This window comes from Otolemur garnettii, unplaced genomic scaffold (assembly GCF_000181295.1).
Source record: "Otolemur garnettii isolate 467f Iridium unplaced genomic scaffold, OtoGar3 scaffold00008, whole genome shotgun sequence".
NCBI lineage: Eukaryota > Metazoa > Chordata > Mammalia > Primates > Galagidae > Otolemur > Otolemur garnettii.
Window position 1 is genome coordinate 38217363 of NW_003852403.1, and position 22128 is coordinate 38239490.

The 22128-nt window shown below is 38.0% G+C and overlaps 1 protein-coding gene across 5 annotated transcripts in view; it reads left to right on the plus strand.

Moving 5' to 3' along the window:
- EXOC6 (exocyst complex component 6) overlaps window positions 1-21066 on the plus strand; it is a 266050-nt gene extending 244984 nt beyond the window's left edge. For 4 of the 5 annotated variants that reach the window (XM_023509517.1, XM_023509516.1, XM_012801415.2 and 1 more), the window contains 2 exons: window positions 18594-18706; window positions 19802-21066. In XM_023509517.1, the coding sequence (XP_023365285.1) occupies window positions 18594-18706; window positions 19802-19934 (246 nt within the window). In that variant the 3' untranslated portion in view covers window positions 19935-21066. The remainder of the gene's footprint in view (window positions 1-18593; window positions 18707-19801) is intronic. The other variant, XM_023509518.1, reaches the window with a different exon arrangement.
- Window positions 21067-22128: the final 1062 nt, after the last annotated feature.

The following is a 22128-nucleotide window of genomic DNA, read 5'->3' on the forward strand; positions in this document are numbered from 1 at the left end:
ACTCAGTTGTACAGGACAGCATCATATATATTATGTATAATCTCATCTGTTCTCGTGTCACTTTCTTGTAGCCTTGGGTTTTCTCAGTTCTTACTAAATATTTGTCTTGGTTGTATTTTTGTAAGTTGCCTTAAAACCTGTTTAGAATAATGCAGTATATAAATAAATTAAACATATGTTAGTGGAATCCTAATCCGTTTGCAGTAAAAAGCACTAGGTATGGATGGATTTTTATTTATTGTTCATTTACTCATTTATTTACTAAATGTTTATCAAGTGCCTCCTATAGCCCACCGCTGGGGAGTAGCAGATAACAAGTTGACATTAGTGAAATAAGGTCAAGACAGTCAGTTCTGAAAGATATCTTGGCTAAAAGACAGAACTTAGAAGTGTAAAAAGAAAGCCACTGAAGTATCTAATGATGTGTTGACAAGAACACTAGTCTCTAGGAAATTGGGAACAGAAAAGACAGCTGTTTCATTCAGTAATAACTACTGCATGACTTTGGAAACTTGCCTGAACAATATATTTTAATAGTTTAATGAAATCTGTGGGGAATGATGTTGTACAGTTTACTTCTGGAAGAGATTTTTTTCCTGGCATGTTTAATCTGCATTCCTAAAGTTAGTGAATTGTGTGAAGCTTGCATTACAGAGGTCATCAACTGAGTCAGTGGTTACCATCTATCTGTGCTTATCATACTTCATCAGGGCACTGGCAAGGCTGTGCCAGGTCCACGTCATGGCATGCTGTTAGGTGCTGATGTTTCCTCCCACCAATGTTGCTTGAAAGGGGAAGTACCCTAGGCACCCATTCTTGTTCTCATTATCCCTCTCACCAGTTTTCTTCCAGCCTTTTATACAGTCTGATGATCCTTTTCTGCTATACCCCCACATGATGTAAGGTTTAGGAAAGACATTCAGATGTACATGACTGTGGAAAGATAGGAGAACCTTGATAAATATACACTTGCATTCAAGTAAAAATGAACAATTTGGGTTCTATGTAAGGGACATGAATAAGCCTTGGAAGTTATGAAGGAATTAGTTGGCCAGAATTCTTACAGTGGAGACTGGGCGTCTGCCAAGACTTTACTTTGAAATTTCTGTCTTCTGTTTCTAATCTTGAGGCATCACAACATACAATTCTTTTGCCACTAGTCCAGTTTATTCTTTTATGATGAGGAAGAAGGCACTTTTAAATAACAATTATTCCCACTATAATTAAACAAATCTTCTTTTGTTTGCATTATATTTGTTACTATATTGTATACACACCCTGCCTGCTTAAACTTGCCCCTGTGACTACTTCACAGGAACTTTCTTTAGAAGTTTTAAAATCTTTGACTTCTTAAAGTATTAATGGGATTTGCCAAAGTTGTAGTATCCGAATGCTTGACTAGATATAGTAGCAGGACAACAAGCTTGTTCACACAGCTCCTCCAGCAAGCATTTTTTCCTTAGACAATCCTAAATTCATTTGAAGTGCCAAAGAATTAAAGAAAGATGTATTTGGGTTTACTCCTGTATATAACAAGACCAGACATCTCACAAAGTTTACCTGAAGGTCCAGATATTAGAAAAGTATGCTGCCCTTTGGGAGAGCTTAAGGATTAGTCTGAAACTAAATGGCTTTTGCCTTTTTCATTTTGCTCCAGTGTCATAATTCTGGAAGTTTACAGTTTATGTGCTTAAATAGGTAGATAATTTGTGCTTTTACCTTCAATTATTGTTATAAATTTTGAACTTAGATTTTTATGGTTATTTTAAGAAATAAAAGAGCTGTTTTGTAGTTTGGAAAATTACTCTCTAAAATGATTTTTTGAAAACCAAACCAAAAAAATAATAATAATGATAGCAGATGTTATAATAACTACAAAAAAATGCTCAATTTTAAAAATTGCTTGTTTTTAAATACTGTAATTACATCCTTACAAAAAGTATATAGTACAAAGAGATCCATACACATTTTACTCAGCCTCCCTCAATGCTAACTTTTTACATAGTTAGAGTACCTTTATCAAAACCAAGAAATTGGTGTTGCATGCTGTTTATGAAATTTGGGTGTGGTGGCTCATACTTGTAATCCCAGCTCTTTGGGAGGTCAGAGAAGGAGGATTGGTTAAGGCCCAGAGTTTGAGACCAGCCTGGGCAGCATAGCAAAACATGAGCCAACCCCTCAAAAAATTATCTAGGTGTGGTTCCACGGCCCTGTAGTCTTAGTTACTGGGGAGGCTGAAGCAAGAGAATCACATGAACTCAGAAATTCGAGATTATAGTGAGCTATGATCACACCACTGCACTCCAGCTTGAGTAACAGAGTACAACCCTGTCTCTAAAAAAAATTTTTTTTAAACAAACAATAATTATACATAAAGAGAAAACTTTCATATTTTTCCTCTTCAATTTCTTAGTCACTGTATTTCCTTCTAGACCTTTTACAGAGTACATTCAAACACTTATGCACACAAATGTGTGTACACATGTAGAATTATTTCCTTTGGGAGGAAGGAAAGGGGACTATTTATAATTTACGGTTTTCATGCAACATATGATCTTATCTTGGTAAATATGGATGTTTCATTCTTTTTCATTTATTCATACTATTCTAATAGTATAAATATCCCATAATTTATTAAACAAGTTCCCTTTTATTGAACATTATGGAGTCTCTAGTTTTTCCACTTATAATTAATGCTTCAGTTATCTTTATATAATGCCTTTTTCATGCATGAATATCTCTGCTTTTCCTTTGTACCTATGTTTTGTCCCAGAAGAAGCACAATCCTTAAACTTTTGCTTCTCACAGCTTTCTGTGAAATATAATTTAGTTCAGTTCAACAAGCTTTGAGTACTCTAAAAGAAGTTACTAAAAGAGTTGTTGCTTCTGCCCCTGAAGGACTCATGACTTGGTTAGAAAATGAAAACAGACATACCCATAAAACTAGGCATATGTGCATACTCCAAACTTTAGGAAGTTATCAATGGTTCACAGAGCCACAATCTTCAAATTTCAGTGGCTCAAAGAACTCAACACTGCTAACACTGGCTAGCAGTCCAGAGGGATTCCTCCTCTTAGGTTATGTTTAAAACCATATACACATATTAAAAAAAAAGTTAGATCCATGTCTTTTAGATCAATAGTGACCAACCAAGTGGATAAATAATTGTGATAAAAATTATATCCAAAGGCTAAAATTGCTGAAGGAACTTTTTTGATTTGAGAACCAATCATTTATAGTATTATTATTGCCTAAACTTCTTCTTGGATCTAGAATGCTTAGTACTCAATATAAAGTGACAGTTTAATCCACAAGTGTGTTTTACAATTCACAGCTCTCTCTCCTTGACCCCTTTTGAGTATTCTTAAATGTCAGAGTATCTGCCAATTACCTTCAGTCCATATTTAGTGATTTTAATGGTCATGAAATCCTAAGTCTTGAGAATGGGAAAGGACTTCTAAAAAGCTGATCACTGTTTCCAAACCTAGAAAATCTCCCCCACGAACAGTTGCCTTGCCATTGTATTTCTTGAGATATGCCACCCATCCAGAGAGAGACTTCTCTGCCCTTTTGAAACTCTCATGGCAGCCTTCACCATCTCTCTCTGAGTCCTGGTCAGACGCTGCCATTTTTGTTACCGCCCACCCATGAATCCCTTATCCTAGACAATGAAAATATTTGATTATTCAGTGAAATTAAGTACTTTTCACTTTCTTACTCCACTCCTTCCCACCTCCCAACCTTTTTCTTATTTTACTATCTTCTCATTTTGTGTACTCTGCCTTTTCACTTCTTGCCCTTTTACAGTATGCTACCCCAAGCCCCTCATTCTGGTATAAATGGCGCTCCAGCTTCACTTTTGGCAGGATGCTTTCTTCACCTCTTGTCATAGATTCTGAGAATCCTGCTAACTCTGCAGCCCTCTCTGTTAGCAATAGGCATTCTTACTGGCTGCATGGGTGAATGAGACTGGTGGTCTGCTAGCCCCCTGTTTCTGTTCATAGACATTGTTCTTCCACCCTTGATAGCATGTTAGTCTCCCACTGTTGCTTTTATAGTTTATCTATATTCATATCCATTCTTACTTTCTTTTCTTCATTTTTCTGGTAATAGGGAGCCATTTTAATGAGTATCTCTCATCCTCATATGCCCTTGACCTCATTTTTCCTATGGGATTTTGTTTTTATCATTCAGCTACCTTTCCTCTGCTTTATTCTTTTCTTAACTACCTTAACCTAAAAACATGCTCAGACCTACCCAAAAGAGAGAGAATCTTCCCGTCTCATTGTAGCTATTTCTGATTTCTCTTCCCATCTCATTGTAGCTATCTCTAATTTCTCTCCTTTTCAGTCATATTCCTTAAAAGAGTTGTTTATAATTGATGATCCATATTTTGTCATTTCTCATTCATTCCTCAATCCACTTCTTTCTGCTTTGCCCCACTGCTGAGACGGTACTCGCTTAGATCACCACGGATAGCCAGTGGACACGGTTAACCCTTCTGCTGTATTTGATAATACTGGTCACACCCTCTTAAAATTCTCTCTTCTTCAAAGTCTATACTCTGCTAACATCCTTTCTCTTTCTTCTTTATGGTCTCCTTTTCCTGCCCCCTAAATGTTGATGTCCCCGAGCTTTCTGTCCATAGAATGCTGCCTTCTGTACTCTGCTCAGTGAGCTTGTATCCTCTCATCTTGTCTCTGGTGCAACCTGCTGTATGCCTTAGATACATATCCAATTGCTTGGTAGACAATTAACCTTGGGTGTGTGTCCCACATCCTAAGTGGCCAAAGCTGTCAGCACATGGTGCTACCTAAGATAGTTTTTCAGGTTACTTCCCACCCTCCAGGCAGGCATTAATGCTCTAATAATAAAGACCCATACATAGCTCTGTAAGTACTGATAGAATGTTAGTTTGTAATTATGTTTGTGTGAATATCTCTCCCATTACAATTTTGAGCTCCTTGAATCCAAAGTCTGGGTCACCAGCATCTTTTCATCACTAGTGTCACATATAGTGCCTATCCCATGGGAACACAGTCCCTTCATTTTATAGAAGAGGAAGTTGGATTCAGAGTTTACACCTCCCTTGCAGTGGTTCTCAACCCTCCTAATGCCTCCACCCTTAATACAGTTCCTCATGTTGTGGTGACCCCCAACCATAAAATTATTTTCGTTTGAAACCACTGCTTTAATGATTAATTCAAAATGAAAATGGCTTGATTTGGCCAGGTGCAGTGGCTCACGCCTGTAGTCTTAGCACTCTAAGAGGTCAAGGTGGGCAGATTGCTTGAGCTCAGGAGTTCAAGACTAGCATGAGCAAGAATGAGACCCAATCTCTCCTCAAAATAGAAGAATTAGCTGAGTGTGGTGATGGGTGCCTGTAGTACCAGCTACTCAAGAGGCTGAGGCAAGGGAATCACTTGACCCCAGGAGTTTGAGGTTGCTGTGAGCTAGACTGAGAGCATAGCACTCTAGCCTGAGGAACAGAGTGAGACTCAAAAAAAGAAAAAAAAAAGTAGCTTTGGAAGGGAAGTTAATAGCGTATAGACATAAGCATACTACTGGTATTTATTATATATGGAATGCTTCTAGAACTGTGAGAAATAAATTTCTATTGTTTCTAAGCTAGTCTATGCTGTTTTGCTATAGTAGGTCAAATAGACTAAGACAGTGTCATAAGAAACATTAGTTCTTAAATGTTTTCATATTCAAGTGAAATATAATCAGATAAGCTAGCAATATCTATAAGGTATTGATCAGGCGAGACAGTGGAGGAGCTTGATTTTTCACAACCAAATGGTTGTGATATGGTGCTGATTTTTTTTTTTTTAAGAGACAGAGTCTCATTTTGTCACCCTGGGTAGAGTGCTATGGCGTCACAGCTCACGGCAACCTCCAGCTCTTGGGCTTATGCGATTCTCTTGCCTCAGCCTCTCGAGTAGCTGGGCCTATAGGTACCCACTACAACACCTGGCAATGGTGCTGTTTTTTTTTTTTTTTAATTTTGCTTTCAATCTTCTTAGTTTGCAGGGGTTTTTTTTAATTATTATTTTGCTTGCTTTCTTTCTGTCTTTCTTTTCTTTCTTTTTTTATGGAGACAGAGTCTCACTTTGTGGCCCTCAGTAGAGTACCATGGAGTCATAGCTCACTGCAACCTCCAATTCTTGGGTTTAAGTGATTCTCTAGCCTCAGGCCCCCAAGTAGCTGGAACTACAGGCACCTGCCAGAACACCTGGCTATTTTTTGGTAGAGATGGGGCTCTCACTTTGGCTCATGCTGGTCTCGAACCTCTGAGCTCAGAGCAATCCACTCGCCTCAGCCTCCCAGGGTGCTAGGATTACAAGCTTGAGCCACCACACCTGGGCCAGTGGTGCTGATTTTTAACATTCTGAAGCACCATACAATCAAATATTAGATACTTAAAAATTATTCTTAAAAAAAAAAACTCATTTTAAATTGCGGTGTTTAACCACCCTAGATTCTTATTAAGAATTAAGTCTATCTTTAATATTTTATGAGTTTATTTTCAACCAGTCTGTAAATACTTGAACACTTTCAACTCTGTTACCTGTTTGTTATCTCTCTCTTCTTTGTTCTCTTCTTAATTATCATCAACACACTTTACCTTCTCAACTGTGTGGAGGGCACCGGGCCAAGCACTGTTTTTATGTATTACAAAGAAGAGACGCTTGTGGCTTGAGTTTTTTTCTGATGTCCTAGCATAAGAGGTTTATGCAAAGTGTCAATGGAAACAATTATCTTAACAGGATAACACAGCCTATTTTGCTTAGAAATGTCCTAATTTCCTGTTCAGGTTATCCAGAGGTCAGGTAGGGATTTCTTTTTGTACTCCCATAGTGCAGATTCACATCATGCAAGCATTATAAGACTTAGATCACAATCCATTTAATTCCAGTGGCTGCATTTATCTTCGCAAGAAAGTAAGTCTTTCCCCGGCTCTTTTTATACGATTTCTCTTTCCATTTCTGACTGCTATAAACCTGTTGTAAAGGTGTGATGCCAATAGCTATTTACCAATATCTGCTTCTTAGTTAAGCTTCATCTCAAAGTTCATCTGCTGCCTGTTTTGAAATTCATGTGGATACCTGCGTTAGTCAGAAAGTTGCGGCGTTGTCACTATTACCCTGTCTTAGAAATCTCTTTTTTACTAAGTGCTCAGACAAGCATCAGGCCCCAGAATAAGCCTTGAATACATGCTGTGAACTCCTGCCTTAGTGAATCAGCTTCACTGGAGTTTGAAAACTGCCCTTTTCTCTCTGTTTAATTATGCCTCGAGGCTGTGGAAAGGCTACATTTATCCGTGGAAACAGGCTAAGTGGCAAGTGTTCCACATGTTCATCTTGCAAATTATTGTACCTGACAAAAGGTAATTACATATACAATTAGGTCTGGAAGTAAATGGATAATTGGGGGGTAATAAATTGTCTAGCATAAGAGAAGTGCCTTTTAGATTCCAGAAAAATAAACTAAATACATATCTTTTTTGAGTAAAGATCACAAAATGTATTATAAGATTGAAAGAAATGAATGAGGATACAGGCCCCCTTAACTACAAATACTCACCAGAATATTATAACATTGTCTTTAACAGAGATCACAAAGATCCTTATTTCTATTATGCTAAGTATAATAGTGTAACTAACTTCGTATTCCTCAGGATGCCAAGGAAAATTGGTAAAGGGTCTATATTTGTACTCTGATACACAGAACTGAGACTTTATCTCTATAAACTATGAAATGGAAGTCTGAAATTCACTTCATCACTCCATCAAAGATTTCTTGCAAGGGATAGAATTGGACTCTGCTTTTTCCATTGCTTGCTAACAAATTGCCATAGAAATTATCCCCCTTTCCTCCTGAGACAGTTGGGATTTAATGATCTTGGTTTAGTTGCAGTTATCCCAAATGACCTAAGTTCCATTTTATTTTATTTTATTTTATTTTATTTTATTTTGAGGTAGAATATCACTCTTTCCCTAGGCTGGACTACCTTGGTGTCAGCCTAGCTCACAACAACCTCCCTTGATCCCTGGGTTCAAGAGATCATTCTGACTCAGCCTCCTGAGTAGCTGGGACTACTGCATCACCCACAATACCTGTCTAATTTTTCTTTATTTTTTAGTAGAGACAGGGTTTCACTCTTCCTCAGGTTGGTCTTCAACTCCTGAATTCAAATGATCCTCCTGCCTCAGCCTCTCATAGTGCTAAGATTATAGGCGTGAGCTCCCAAGCCTGGACTGAGTTCCATTTTAAAGAAGACAATGGTAAGGTTCTTCTAGGATCTGAAGTATTTAGTCTTAACTTTCATTCAGCTTTGGCTTTTTTTAAAGCTAGTGTCAATATTTATAGCTAATAGTAAATTATAAATATTTTCTGACTCATTAAAATTTTAAAGCAGAACACACGTAACTACTATTATTGAAACTACATTAATCTAGCTGTTAGATGCTCTAGGTTTTCATTTGCCTTATTTTAAATCACAACCATTGGGGCAGGGGTGATTAACCACTTAAACTGTTTGAAATTTGAGAAAAACTTACTAACCATCCTCCCTTGTTTTTCTTAACAATTGCCATAAAGGTGCACATAAAGAAACCCCAGCCTAATCGGTCTTCCTTTATTATGACAACTGCCATGTCCTGGAGTGTGGACATGTAGACCTGTCAGCATACAATTTTTTTTTCATTGGCTAATTCATATTATCTTCCTTTGTTGTTCAAGTTCTTCCAAAGTCAGTTCATATAAGCAGATCTTATTTCTTTGTAACTCCAGTGACTCATCGGAGAGAATTGAGAGTCTAGTGAGCACCTCTCATGACTTTCAAGGTTTGATTTCTTTAGTATTTCAGAAGTCTTTGAGCTTCACTGGTGAACTCATTACATAACTATCTGTTATGTAAGTATAGCACATGATGTAATGAATCTGGACAGAAAATTAAATGTATAACCCAGGAATGTTTATTTAACGTGTTTGATGGTGGCATCACTGGTTTACAAAAGATAATTTCAGGACTGAACTTTGGTTGTGAAATAGATACTTTAGTATATGCTATAGCACAGATTAAATCAATAAATAGTTTGTCTTTCAGAATAATTATAAAACATTACTAACAATTCAAAGATGTCCTAACTATTAATATTTTACACGTAAAGTAAATGATAACATAACCATATTGTTAGCATATAAGATGTAAGTTCAGGCTCGGCGCCTATAGCTTAACGGGCTAGGGCGCCAGCCATGTACACCTAAGGTGGCGGGTTCGAATCCCCAGCCCGGACCCGCCAAACAACAATGACGGCTGCAACCAAAAAATAGCCGGGCGTTGTGGCAGGCGCCTGTGGTCCCAGCTACTTGGGAGGCGGAGACAGGAGACTCGCTTGAGCCCAGGAGTTGGAGGTTGCTGTGAGCTGTAATGCCACGGCACTCTGCCCAGGGGGACAGCTTGAGGCTCTGTCTCAAAAAAAAAAAAAAAGATGTAAGGTCAGTGTAGGCTTAAAAATGTCCATGCTGAAAGGTAACATAGGGGCTGGGTGTGGTGGATCACACCTATATTCTAGCATTTTGGGAGCCCCTGGCAGGAGGATTGCTTGAACCCAGGAGTTGGAGACCAGCCTGAGCAAGAGCGACACTCCATCTCTACAAAAAATAGAAAAGCTAGTTAGGTGTGGTGGTAGGTGCCTGTGGTCCCAGCTATTGGAGGCTGAGGCAGGGGGATCGCTTGTAGTGAGCTACAATGATACCACTGCACTTTAGCCCAGGCGACAGAATGAGACTCTATCTAAAAAAGAAAAGAAAAGAAAAGGAAAAAAAAGTAACATAGGTAGTTCATCTCAACAAATCTGTAGTTGGTGCCTACTATATACTAGGGACTGGGCCAAATGCGAAGATACAGATACTAAGCAAAGCAAGTCACTAGCTTGATGCACTTAGAACATACATTTTTAGGAGGAGGAAAAAGGCAGTTCACTTGTTGGGATATAAGAAACAGGCAAGAGCTGGGATAGCCATGAATCACCTAAACTAAAATAGGAGTTTTGTTTAGTTTTTATTTGACATGGAGTCTCCCTGCATTGCCCTGCCTGATCTGGAACTGCCGGGCTCAGGGGATCTCCCCCGCTCCCCCACTGCAGCTTCCCAAGCAGCTGGGATTACAGGTGTAGGCCACCACAACTGGGAAAAAAAGAAGTTTCTTATATTTGATATGTTAATGGGTACACAAATGAACCCATGATACCAAGGTACAATGGTGGAAATAATGTGGAAAGTACTATGAGGATACAAAAAAGCAATAGCTAACCCAACCAAGATGGTCTAGGGACACTTCCTGGGAGAGGTAATTCCAAACTTAAGTTTTAGAGAATCAATAAGAGCTACCTGGGTGAAGAAGAAAGAGAAAGGGAGTCCATACAGGAGGATGAGCAATGTCCAGGGTAACTGGTTTGTGAGGGAACTAAGAGTAGTTCTTTGTTCCGGAGCTTGAATTAGAAGGCAGGAGAGGAAGCAAAAGATTGACTTAAATAAGGTTCAAGATAGCTTTCCTTGTCTTGTTAAGGAACTGAACATTAACTTGTAGGAACTAGGAAGCCGGCCATCAAAGGTTTAAACAAGTGAATGGTATGATCAAATTTATGTTTTAGCTGAATCCAGCAACAGCGTGAGGTTAGTGCATTGGGCATTGGAAGAGAGACAGAGAGGTCAGGCAAGACCAGAGGCCCCTGGGAAGAGATGGTGATGTCTGAACTAGGGCAGGAGCAGTAGCAGTGGGATAGGGAAGCAGGAAGAAAGTGGATACAAGAAATGTTTAGGAGGCTCAACTTAATGACTAAAGACACATGTGTGGGTGTGCATGTTCTAAAAACCTGTCACATTCAACTATTTGAAATGAATCTACTGGAGGAAACTATATGAAATGTTCCTTCTTATATTGGATAATTATTTATTTCCTGTTTTCAAAAATAGGAAATAAAAAAATGTTTAATAAAAATTTAACAGCTTTCTGCATTCATAAAGAACTTTCGGGAAGCCTTAGTCAAGTATCTATTGTTCTTTGGGTTTAAATACATAATGTTTTAAACCTCGTTTGCCCAAAGAATTACTTTAAAGCTTAACTACACAATGTACTAATATTTTTATATTAACTAAATAGAGAGTCAGAAGATCCCATTAAAGGTTTATGTCACAAATTCTACTCCTAGGTATATACCCAAGAGAAATGAAAACATTAATTCCTAAAAACTTGTACATAGATATTCATGGAAGCATTATTCATAATAGTCAGAAAATGAAAAAATCCAAATGTCCATCAACCCATGTATGCATCAACAAAGTTTAGTATGTCCATACAACAGAGTAGTATTTGGCAATGAAAAGGAATGAAGTCCTGGTGCAAGCCGCATGGTGGACTTTGAAAACAACACACTAAGTGAACAAAGCCAGTTACACAAGACCACATGGTGCAGGGCTCCTGTTTGGAGGGTGACTACTCATGGGTGTGGGGATTCTTCACGGAGCTCTAAAACTGAGGTTGAACAATTCTGTGAATACAGTTGAAATCATTACTTTGTACTTCCTTTGGGGAGGTAGAGTTGGGGTCTTGCTGTGTTCCCCAAGCTGGTCTTGAACCCCAGACCTCAGGTAGTCCTTCCGCTTCCCAAAGCACTGGGATTATAGGCATAAGCCTACATTCCTGGTTGATTTGTAGCCTTTGAGTGAGTGAATTATGTGATATATTTCAAAGCCATTAAAAAAAAAACTAAACTAAAATAAAGATGATGTAACAAGAAATAAAAGTTAAAATATAGTAAAGTTATAAAAGCCAAAATCAGAGAAAAATTATGAGATAGCTACCAAAAAAGAAAGGTAGTATATGTAAGGAAGATAAACTCTCATATGGGATGGCTGTTACACAGTAAATCTAAAATTAGAAAAATAAGCCCCTTAGAGATATTGAGGTAATCATCAGAACTAAAAAAGGAGTTAAACAAAATTACTTTTAACAGGCTTAGCACCTGTGGCTCAAGCAGCTAAGGTGCCAGCCATATATACCTGAACTGGCAGGTTTGAATCCAGCCTGGGCCTGCCAAACAACAATGGCAACTACAACCAAAAAAATAGCTGGGTGTTGTGGTGGGCACCTGTAGTCCCAGCTTCTTGGGAGGCTGAGGCAAGAGAATCGCTTAAGCCCAGGAGTAAGAGGTTGCTGTGAGCTGTAATGCCATGGCCCTCTACCCAGGCTGACCGCTTGAGGCTCTGTCTCAAAAAAAAAAAAAACTAAAAAAAAAAACTGTAACAATGGAAAAAGTAGGACAGTGAACTCTTGGTTTCATGGTATACTCCATTTGATTATTAACTATGTATTACTTTGATAAAATTAATTTTTTTTTTTGCTTGCTTGGAAGAGAGTCTTGGTCTGTTGCCCAGACTAGAGTGTCCTGGCATCAGCTTAGCTCACAGCAACCTCAAACTTCTGGGTTTAAGCCATCCTTCTACCTAAGCCTCCCAAGTAACTGAAACTATAGGCGCCTGGCATGATGCCCAGCTAGTTTTTCTAGTTTTAGTAGAGACAGGTCTCACTCTTGCTTAGGCTGGTCTTGAACTTCCTGAGCTCAAGCAGTCCTCCCGCCTCAGCCTCCTGGAGTGCTAGGATTACGAGCATAAGCCACCACACGAGCCAATAAAATTAATTTTAATAAACAAATTAAATACATATGTATCTACATGCCATTTGCATACATATGTATGCAAATTCATACATATGTATCTATATGCCATTTTAAGCCCTGGTGGTGACCCCCAAAATTCAAAATATAGTAGAATACTGAACCACCTTCATAGTTAACCACCTCTTTACACTGACCACCTCCTTAAGTTGACCTACTTTTCATAGACCAGACACGTACCACATGTACGTATCAGTAGTGCAGGCCTAGTTCCTTATGTTGACCAGTTTGTTACAGTCCCTGTGTAGTCAGCTTATAGAGGTTCTACTGCAAAGCAAATGTAGATGTTTATAAATTAATTATGTAAATTCCACTATTTGCTTCTTTTCCAAATTCTAAACCTACTATTGGTTATCTAGGAGTACTACATTAGCTTAGCATCAAAAATATTTAAACAACATTCTACTTTTCCTATGTATAAGTCCTCTGAGTGAAGTGACTTGAAGAGAACAATACCTTCACTGCTGACCCTCATAGAGGTGGGAGTGGATCAGATGAGTGGGAGCAAGTTTGCCAAATGGGACATTTGAAGAGGGCACGCTTAGGTGAGGGCGTATCAGAGAGCCAAAGGCAGCATCAGGGCAAGCCATGCCTAAAGGCAAAAAAATGAGGTGGCTGGAGGTACAATACGCTTTCGCTGCTTTATGGTTTTTGCCTAAGCTCCTTCTGGCTGCTACTTAAAATTCTCTTCTTGCTTCATGTGGAGTTTTCCAAATGTGGTGTTTTCAGATAGCTGGAAAGGAAGAAAGAGCCATATGCTTTAAAAATCATATGGAGCTCATCATTTGATCTCATCATGTATTTAGTAAAAGGACTTGTATTCTTCTCCAAGGTGGCTAACTTAGTAAGACCCATTTTTGTTGAATTCCCAGTGACTAATTACTCAGGATTTGTTTGAAGGACAAGTATTTTTTCCTTAAAGCTGTATTAGCCTTTAAGATTTTTGTTGTTGTTTAAGTCACGGAAACACTCTCGGAACCCTTGCCTCCGCTTTGTTTTTTGGAGGCAAAGGAAAAATGATCTCCTGGTTTACTTTTGGAGTCTGCAAAGCAGCTCTGAGGTCCCAGGTGCATTTAGTGTTTGGAAAAGGGAATTTGGGGGACTGAGGTTGACCCTGAGCCCCCAGGTCACTGTTCACATTTACAAAAGCAAACCTGGTATCCCCAGTTGCTTTTCTCTTGAGGTTGGCTTAACTTTATTTATCTTCTGTCCTGGGTCACTGCCCCTGAGGTGCTTCAAAAGCAAAACCCAAAAGACCCAAAACAAAGAAAGCTAAACCAGATTCAAGGAGAAAATGACCTGGCACTGTGGGTTCACTTTTACAAAGGCATAAAGTCACTTCAGGAGTTTCATAGAATGGTTTTAAGTCTGCCCAGATTCATTGTGTCATTTGCACAAAGTGATCTCAACTGGCCTGAGACCCCAAGTTTCTTGGGTGTAGATCCAGAGTGAGTCTGTAGGATGGGAAACTGTCAGCAAGCTAAATGGGTTGACACAAATGAATTCCTCGTGATTCTGAAGTGATTCAACTATTTTGAGCATATAAATGGGACCACCCATGCAATCATTTCTTTCCTTAAGCTGATCTTTTTGTTTGCTAGACACACACTGGGAATGCTGAGGAAATGAAACTTACAACTCACTTACAAATATTGGCAAATATCCACTTTATGTTTTCAGATTAGTTATGAAGGGTACTTTTGAATCCCTGGTGAAAAAAGAGGATACTAATTTTAGATAATCTTATAAATCATCACGAGATAGAATGGAGTCACATTATTTTGCTATTCATTTTTATATGATCTATCCTTTACTTACTTCCCCAAAGGATTTAAAGTAGAATTATTTTACTTGACTATTAGAACAAACCCATTTATAGAACTTAATACCAATTTTCATTATCTTGTGTCTGACTACCCTTTAGTAAGTAATTGTAAAATTGCTTTTGGGTAATCTGGGGAGATTTTTGTTTTTGTTCATGTTTGATCTACAGCTTTGAACTTTAGATACATGTGTTAACTCGTAAATTCTCCTGTTGAGACCATGTCTTACTGTTTATTTACAAGACTGAAAGATTTCATGTTATTAATAATTGTATTATTTATGTACTACCACCTAAAGGAAGCAAAACTTGAAGTAGAGAGGTGAGACTTTCCATAAATTAGATTTCAATATTAAGAACATAGTGCATCCTGTGAAACCTGACCACTTTTTGTGAGAGGCAGTCCACAAAGCAGTGACTATTGGAATGCAGAGAAGGAGTCAGGGTTCATACAGGGCAGCACCCTCAGTCTTCCCTTTCCCGTCATGCCCTGTCTCCAGAGCAATCTTGCTCTTTTTAGGCCATCCCAATCAAAGACTAGGCAATCATGCATCTTGGTCACCACAGGCATGGGTAAGCAGCCTGTGGAAATGGGCTCAGTCCATAAAATCTGGCCTGGCATAGTGTTAGGTGAAACCTAGGAATAAAGTCCTAGTTTTTTGTGTTGGATCCTTCACTTCAATAGAAATGCATTTTAAAAAGCAAAAGGGGACCTTATGATTGTTATGGATGAGGGAATTGGTAGACCATTCCGAAATATTAGTACTGCTTTCTCTAGGATGATCATTTAACTCAATTAACATTAGACTCAGTGTTATGTATCATAAGGGAATCTGTCCTCTTTATCCATAACCCAGTGAAAATGTGGGAAAGGTGGAAGAAGTTGGTTGTCTGTAGTCAGTTGCCACAGTTTGCCCACCCGCTGCCTTTTCAGAGAGTTGTCAGCATAAGCTAAAGTAGTCTGTAGGGTGCTCATTTTTTTGTACACATGAAACCTAAGAAAAGAGCTCTCAAGTAAACTTGGAATAGTAGTCCAGCATCATCAATTTGTTATTTGTTGAATATGTATTGAGTGGTTACACAGTACTGGACACCTAAGTGTGCCTGCCTACCTTTGTCAAGTTTGTTTCTATTTACTTATTTACATTTTGAAAATCCTTATACACATGGAAATGAGAAATCAGAATATAAGATCAAGCTGCTTGATCGCTCATGTTTCCTTTCTTTCCATATTCCTGTATTTTTTTGAGACTCTGACACTGAAATAGTGCTCAAGGCTTCAGCCATGGGATGCAGAGACAGAATAACGAGCAGTCACCAGCTTCTGCATAAGTCAGTGGTTTCTGTCTCCCTCTGTATTAAACTTCCTCATTGTTACTGTAGTTTAGTAGGATTTTGTGTGAATAGTTTTTTTCTTTATGATTTCTTCGTGTTAATATCAAAATATTACTTCTTTGTTAACTGCGTCCCCACTTACACTGTGAACTCCTTGAACACAGAAAGGGATTTTGCCTAGTTCCGGTACTGTATTGCTGGTATCTAGCACCTTAGAGGTGGGCAATCAATACGTGTTGGATAAGTAAATGGATCTTACCTAGATCTGTGGTCCTTTTATGCTCATTGGCAAAGGAGTCCATAACTGTTCATGTGCAAGTTTCCATGAATATCTATAAATTAAATCTGGACAATGTATTCATGTAAATATGGACGCATGTGGATTAGATTTGTCTACATATGGGCAGGTAGGTTTCATTTTGTTGTTTCTATAATTTCTAGCGATTTGCATATGAGTGCGTACGAGTATCTGCCGGTATGTGAACATTGTAAGCATAGGATTTATCTAGGAAAGTCTGTTTTTGAGCTATAGAAGAATCAGTTCTATATTCACAGGTGGAGTTGGTGTGGGTTTTTAATTCAACGAGTAGGTTTCTCCTTTCCCACCTGAAGGTAGGTCAGCCTAAGAAAAAAAGAGCCTTGTTTTACCCCTTCCTTGTCCACATCCCAAGTGTCATATTGCTAATGCCTTTTGGAAAGAAAGGAGGATTACGTTCCGTTGTGTGCCTGTGTGCACACATCTAACACATACGTACACCTGACAAAGGAACACTTGACAAGGAGGCTTTTTCTGACAACCATGTAAGGGGTATTCATTACTGAAGTATATTTTAATATATAAATAGATAAACCTTACTTCTAACTATAGCTTTAGCACATGTCTATTGTAGAGTATTATAAAAATAAAGGAAATAAGTCACCTTTAATTTTATCACACAAATGACAGCCATTCTTCTTTTTTCTTTCAGCCTTTTTTGATGGCCTTTATGTAACTTCAGTAGCAATGCTTGTCACATTTCCCCAAGTTACTTAAATTCTATTTAAACATTAATTTTAATAACCACATGATATGCATCATACAGCTGTAATTAAACCATTCTCTTAGTAGTATTGAAGCTGTTGTCAGGTTTTTGATAACACAAATAACATTTTTGAGATGAATATCACTATGTGTAAATTCTTGTCTACATTTCCTGAGGTTACATTCCTAGAAGTAGCATTACTGAGTCAAAGAGAATGTCCATTTTTATACGGTTCTTAAACACATTACAGAATCAAGTTCCAAAGAAGTTATACCAATTTACATTCTTACCATCTGAGTGTATGACAAGTAACTTTTCCTCCTTGTGAAAGGAGATAGAAAAATCTATTTGTTACCAAACATTAGTTAAAAATTACACAGAACTTGAGGTAAGTTCTCTTCTTTTATAGACAATATAGTCTTTATCATTATCTCAGTCTAGTTTCTGTACCAGTGTTTCAGCTTTTGGTATGACTTAGAATGTCATCTTGTCTGGAAGAAAATAGAATATCTTTTTGTAGTCAATATTTTCATTATAGAATTTTCTGTCTTTTGTCAGAAAGCGGTAAATTGGATAGGAAAAGAGTCAGACAAGTCCTTTAGCTTCCTAAGGGAAAGCTGGTTTCTTGTCACCTTTCTTTAGGTGGTTTTAATCACTCCCAGAGTTTTATCCCCCTCAGAGTCAGTGAGTTGGCTCTTGCATCTGATGAGTAAATGCAAATGTTTCCTCCATTTGAAGGCAAAACCAATAGACCCCTTACTTAAAAAGTGAGTTAAAACAAAAAGAAAGAATAATATAAAAACTAAGGGAAGGGAGTAAGTAAAGCATTTAGCTTTCTGTAACAATTCAAATGGGGATAGGAAGTTGGTTTTAAATGGCTTAAAGGGGATTAGGGTTTTAAAGTTGGATAAAGAGTTTGGTGCTTTGGTTCAGGCATGGCATTGCTTTTAAAAGATTACTTCTATATTTGACAGTGATTCCAACTGGAGATTATAAAGTAAATAGTCAATTTTAAGACACCACGGAAAACAAGAGGGGTTCTTTTTTGTTGTTGTTTGTTTATACAAAATGATTGCCTGGAGTTAACAGTCTGAATCCTGAAGCCCTCATTTCATAATGCTACTGAGCATCTATCACCAGGGAGAATCCAGCAGAGGTTGTTTAATGCACTTAATTGAGATTATCTGAGCTTCTGGTTTAAATTACTTTGGAAAAAGTCTAGGTGCAAACAGCTTCTTTGAAAGGTAAACATACTTAACTCGAAGAAAAAAGGTTCAATTTAAGTTCTTTAAAATTCTTAATATAGTTAGTAGTACCAACTTGTGTTAATTAAATTTGGATACTGACTGAATAAAGTGTAAAGATAAAAATCTCTGTACATCAATACAATTGTTACTATATTAACAGTATTTTTATTATTTTATAACTATTTGAAAAGATAATAAAGTATTTTATTAGAAAACACCCCTGGGAATTTTAGTACTTTCAAAGTAAAAAGATAGTATTTTGGTTATAAAGTACAGTTGATGAAGTTTTAAAAATTAATTTCCTTATTCGATTCCATCTAAGAAGCAAGTCATATTAAAATAGTCCAAGAATAGCTATATTTAATGTATGTATTAACTGTGAATAAAGAACCCGAAGTTTTAACATTTCCCCATCTTCCTCAGCTCCTTGACCTGTTTATGGTTTGGGATTGGTCTACTTATCTAGCCGATTATGGACAACCAGCTTCTAAGTACCTGCGGGTGAATCCAAACACAGCCCTTACTCTTTTGGAGAAGTGAGTAAATTCTGAAAATTGTTTGCATAACATTTTAGCATTTTTTGGTTCATTGATGAAATGAAGAACGAGGGATTTCCATTAAAAGAGAAAATCTAGATGGAGTTTAAAAGCTCAGTCCATTTTAATGACTAAAAGATAAGCCTTTCTTTTTTTGCCCTTCAGAGTTGGTATGGTTTCATAAGTAATTGCTGTTTATATTGATGTGGACAAAACATTTTTCCTCTTATATCCTGAGTTGCTGGCTTAACTGACCTTAGAAATATGTTTATAAGTGAGAATTGGAGCTTTTTTTTAAAATTTGTAACACGGGAAAGAAGGTATTTTGTAAAATGTGGCCAGGAATTGGAATGTTTGCCACCAGTGCTATCTAAACCCTGCCATTATGGACTTGAATTCTTTGTAGGTAGAGAAATATGTGATTTGAAAAAAATAATATAGTAAAAACTGAGGTAACAGGATTTACTGGTGCATCTTATCCAACTTAACATATTTCAGGTGTTTCTTTTTCCTCCTGTTACAGACTTTACTTGATCAAATTTCATTTTTACATATCAGTAATAAGATTTTACATTTTAAAATTAAAATTGTATGTCATTTTCCCACATTTCAAAATATCTGTGGTGTATTTTATTTGAAAGGGCAAAAGGAATTGTTTAAAATAAATGTCGATTTATTTTACAATGCCATGACACACCATTGAGGCAAAAACATTATTGTTTTAAATTTTCTAATGCTATTTTTCCTTTCACCTTGTCTTGCTATGAATGTGATTTGCAGAGTCCATAGAGGGTATGTATTTTAGCATACTTTATGGAATGATAATTAGATAACAGTGCAATAGTAATAAACCTAGTGTATTTTAGATTTACTTAACTAATACAAAAATACTTCGTATAGAATGTACAATAAAGCTGCTAATTTTTTGTGTAGTACCTCTATCTGTAAGTTTATTAGTACCTTCTTTCTTTGAAGTATGTTTTTCAAACATAGGATTAGTGTGAGATAATTCAGAGCATGCCAAGATACTTTACTTGTGACAGCATAGCTTTTAATTTCCTTTTACTAAGCTGTTTCATTCACCTATGTTTCTAGGATCAAGGATACTAGCAAAAAGAATAACATATTTGCTCAGTTCAGGAAGAATGATCGCGACAAACAGAAGTTGATAGAGACAGTTGTGAAGCAGCTGAGAAGTTTGGTGAATGGTATGTCCCAGCACACATAGACTTCACATCTGTTGAACTCAGTGGCACCAAATTCCTGACTCATCATTGATCTCCAGCAAGCGCTGGTCAGGATACAGGAATTTGTTTACAGAATTCAAAAACACAATGGAGAAAAGACGAGGACTCTCGTAAGAAATAGTAATAAATATCATTTGTATGGATTTTTAAATAATTAAATACTATTTTATATATGGAAAATGTGACATTAATTCTTTTTCACATCTGGGGAAAATGGCAAAAGTATAATATATAATCAAGTAAAAAATTGTATATGAAACTGATTCTAAACACATTAGAAAAATTATGCCTTTATTCATAAGAATTGTTTTCTATTTAGACTTGAATAATTTCTGATTTTTTCATCATTGTATGGTTTTGGAATGCATTGTCTGATATGAGAGTATTTATTTCACTCTCATTTTCTGACTTTTTTATTTTTGCCTCAGTGTGATTCAAGTAGAATAAAATTTTGAATTCTGCTGATTCTGAGGGGAATAAAGACAAATCTTTAAAACTCCCTGGAATCAAACTTGATTTAAGTCAGTAAAAATGTGATTTATTTGTCCTACTTGGGAGGCTTAACTTAATTGTTCTGAATATGAAGAAAAGGTTTTGGATTTTCTACAGATGCAATGTTTCTGTCCATCAGGGTTGATATTCCCCACTGTATTGCTTGTTGCTGACCCCATTCTAGGATTTGTTTGATTTGGTTTGGTTCAAGTTAAGAGAGGACGGGAACTAAATGGGGCTAACCACTTGAGGTGCAGCTTGTGCTAGAGTAGGTGTGTTCCTGCAAACAGAAGTTACCACAGGGGTCAGGTTACTTTCTTCAAATAGCAGATCTCAGTACTGTATCCTCGCTGTGGAAACAAGCCAAACAAAATGAATTCTGGAAAACCTAAAACAAATGTACATTTTCCTTGTGTAAGTTACTGTGGTCCAAATGGCAATATGAATCTGATCTTTATTTTCTTTCATTGTATTTATGCTGAATACTCCCTTTGCATTTTCAGGATTTATTCCTGTAAGAAACTACACCTGACTCTGTAAAATAAGTGTGAAGAATTATGTGTACATCTCTTGCTTTTGTGATGAAATATTAAAAACATTGAGCAAGTTGTTGAAAATGCAGTGCTTATTTTGTCCATTCAGAGCCTCCTGATTTAAAACAACTACTTCTTTCAGAAAAGCATCTTATTCCCTAGTTACTGGAATGGGAGTGGCACCAAAACAGCAGCAAAACACATTTGTTCTCTTGGTCATCTCTTAGCTAAAAAAGTATTTCACACTTTAAAAAATATTACATGAAAACATGGTAATTGCTTGGGGCACAATAAAATCTGGAAGTTAAGAGAAGAGCAGTGAACAGCTAGCTCTCTTTGAAGACTGGAATGTGACCGTCCCTCCCCTGCCTTACCAGCCCTCCAGGGTACTGGGAATACCTCCCCTGCTCTGCCCAGGGTTTGGAGAGATGTGGCTTTCCCACCACCCTCAGCAGACCACTGTGGGACCTCTCTACTCTTCCCAATAAACCCAGCACCTTGCAATCCACCCCTCAACCCCCGTAGAACACACAGTCCTTGACTTTGCTGTAAAGGCATTTTGGAACCCTTGATGGGATGCCCAGAACACAAGCGGGTAGACCCAGGAATGATCATTCCACGGACTCGGGAGGAGGAGGGAGGAAATGAATTCGGGCTTTGAGACGGGAAAGGGGTTCGGGAATATCCACTTCTCCCAGGCTCCAGCGACTCTGTGAAGCTTTGGGCAGCAATGAAATTACCACTATTGAAGGATTCCTGAAGTGGTGGATCAGAGAACCGAGAGGGATGAGGGAGGGTCGAAAGTCGGCCCGCTACCCTTCCTATGGCCTCTTGCGATGCCAACGCAGGCGTCGACGACTGCAGTTTCCCTCAAGGAGGGAAAACAAAGTTTGAATCTTGGAGTGGAGAGGGGAGGGAGCCTAGACGGTCTAGGGTAGGGATTCTAGAGAGCTACAACCAGGCGTGGGCTAAGCGCTGCGGGGCGCCGGCGCGCTGGGTTCGCCCACTTCGCGAGCTCCGGCGAAGGGCAGGGAAGTTCTGGCGCGAAACCGTAGGCTCCGCCCGAGGATGTGCGCGGGGCTCAAGCCGGGTCCCAGCCAGAGCACCACAGCGGCTGGTATTCCCTACTCAGAGCCCCTGCGCGAGGGCG